General features: G+C 41.7%; 2 protein-coding genes across 2 annotated transcripts in view; both read right to left on the bottom strand.

The window, feature by feature from the left end:
• Positions 1 to 118, bottom strand: part of LOC110229528 (putative F-box protein At3g03730) — a 1,155-nt gene extending 1,037 nt beyond the window's left edge. Inside the window, exon 1 of the mRNA XM_021030190.1 lies at positions 91 to 118. Coding sequence (XP_020885849.1) covers positions 91 to 118 — 28 coding nt within the window. The remainder of the gene's footprint in view (positions 1 to 90) is intronic.
• Positions 119 to 168: 50 nt separating this feature from the next.
• On the bottom strand, positions 169 to 1,406 carry LOC9298250 (DEAD-box ATP-dependent RNA helicase 53). The gene is made up of 3 exons (XM_002862127.2): positions 1,133 to 1,406; positions 883 to 1,044; positions 169 to 791 (listed from the first exon to the last, which is right to left on the bottom strand). Exons 1-3 carry the CDS (start codon positions 1,376 to 1,378, stop codon positions 345 to 347), a joined length of 855 nt encoding a protein of 284 aa, XP_002862173.2. The 5' UTR covers positions 1,379 to 1,406; the 3' UTR covers positions 169 to 344.
• Between the last annotated feature and the right edge of the window lie 58 nt (positions 1,407 to 1,464).

Genomic DNA, 1,464 nt, shown 5'->3' with positions numbered 1-1,464 from the left:
TCACTGGTATTTCCAAAAATTCGGAATTCCGTTTTTGTGGAACCTCATATGCAAAATATAAAGAATACATATATCAAGACATGCCAAAACCCTCATATGCAGAATAGAAAGAATACATAATTCAAATTATGCAAAGAAGAAGATAATCAATCAACTCATATATGAAAATAATAATTGATAACATAACTTCAAAAAAGTATTTGTTTGTTTTACATAGCTACAGATTTTTATATATATAACTTGACTCCTTCGTATCCGCCGTAGTAACTAATCTACTCGAGCCACTCACCGAATCCTCCTCCTAAGGTCAAACAAATTATTGCCGGTTCGGGTAAAAACACTTATCAGTATGATCTTTTCCCATCGTTTGAGCCAAACCCACCAAAGCTGCTCCTTCCGCCTGACTGAGAAGAACGGTCAGAGCCAAAGTCACCAAAACCAGAGGAACGGTTGTTTGATGATCCGCTTGAACGGCCATAATCACCTGAACGACCACCACCAAAACTGCTCCTTCCACCTGACTGAGAAGAACGATCTGAACCATATCCTTCAGGAGAACGCATACCGAAGCTCCCGAAACCAGAACGGTCAGAATCACCAGAATAACGGTTGCTTGATCCGCCTGAACGGCCACCACCATAGCCACCACTGCTGCCACCATAGCCGCCGCCTGAACGACCACCAAAGCTTGAACCGCGATCCCTCATGCCTCCTCCAAAGGACCCACCGGATCGAGAACCTATTCCTTCAAACATGCTTGCGCTTCCACGTTCCACAGCAATGCTAGGGAGCTGAATTCAAAACCCAATGGATACAAACATTTACTCCATGCATTCAGGAAAAGAAACAAATAGCTAAAAAGAAAGTCAGATTATCTATAACCTCGGTGAATCGGCTCCCAACTTCTCTCTCAATTATTTTTACAGCCCTGGATTGATCTTGACTGTAGATGAGAATAGCACTTCCTTTCTTTCCAGCACGACCCGTTCGCCCGGTTCGATGAACAAATGTCTCCGTGTTATTAGGAAGCTCATAGTGAATGATCTAATTACAATCACAACACGGATAGATAGGTTTAGTTAGATGAGAAACACACCTTGTTTAGAGTATGAAAAGTGTAGTTTTGACTCACCAAATCGACATTAGGCACATCAAGTCCACGGGCAGCAACATCAGTTGCAACAAGAATTTTGAAATGCCCATCTCGGAAACCAGCAAGCGTTCTTTCCCTCTGACTCTGGGATATATCACCGTGTAAAGCTTCGCATTTGAAGCTTCTCGCCAATGCATATGAAAGGCGATCAGCATCTCGTTTTGTTTGTGTAAAAACAATGCATTTTCCTCCTTTAGCATGCTCCTGCACAAGAAATGTCATCATAAACTCTTGCCATACACAAATAAATTACTCTGGGAGTGGAAAATACAAAATTCATATCTTATCGATTTTAAAGCGAAGCAAAGAAA

This window comes from Arabidopsis lyrata (genome assembly GCF_000004255.2).
Source record: "Arabidopsis lyrata subsp. lyrata unplaced genomic scaffold ARALYscaffold_998, whole genome shotgun sequence".
Lineage (NCBI taxonomy): Eukaryota > Viridiplantae > Streptophyta > Magnoliopsida > Brassicales > Brassicaceae > Arabidopsis > Arabidopsis lyrata.
Note: the sequence above shows the minus strand (reverse complement) of the source record. Positions and strands in the feature narration are given on the sequence as shown.

Excerpts from the sequence above, each read along its gene's own strand:
- LOC9298250 (XM_002862127.2), bottom strand. The coding sequence starts at position 1,378 with ATGATGACATTTCTTGTGCAGGAGCATGCTAAAGGAGGAAAATGCATT. Across the intron at positions 1,045-1,132 it reads ATGTGCCTAATGTCGATTTG|ATCATTCACTATGAGCTTCC; the intron begins GTGAGTCAAAAC and ends GATTGTAATTAG. Across the intron at positions 792-882 it reads TTGGGAGCCGATTCACCGAG|CTCCCTAGCATTGCTGTGGA; the intron begins GTTATAGATAAT and ends TTTTGAATTCAG.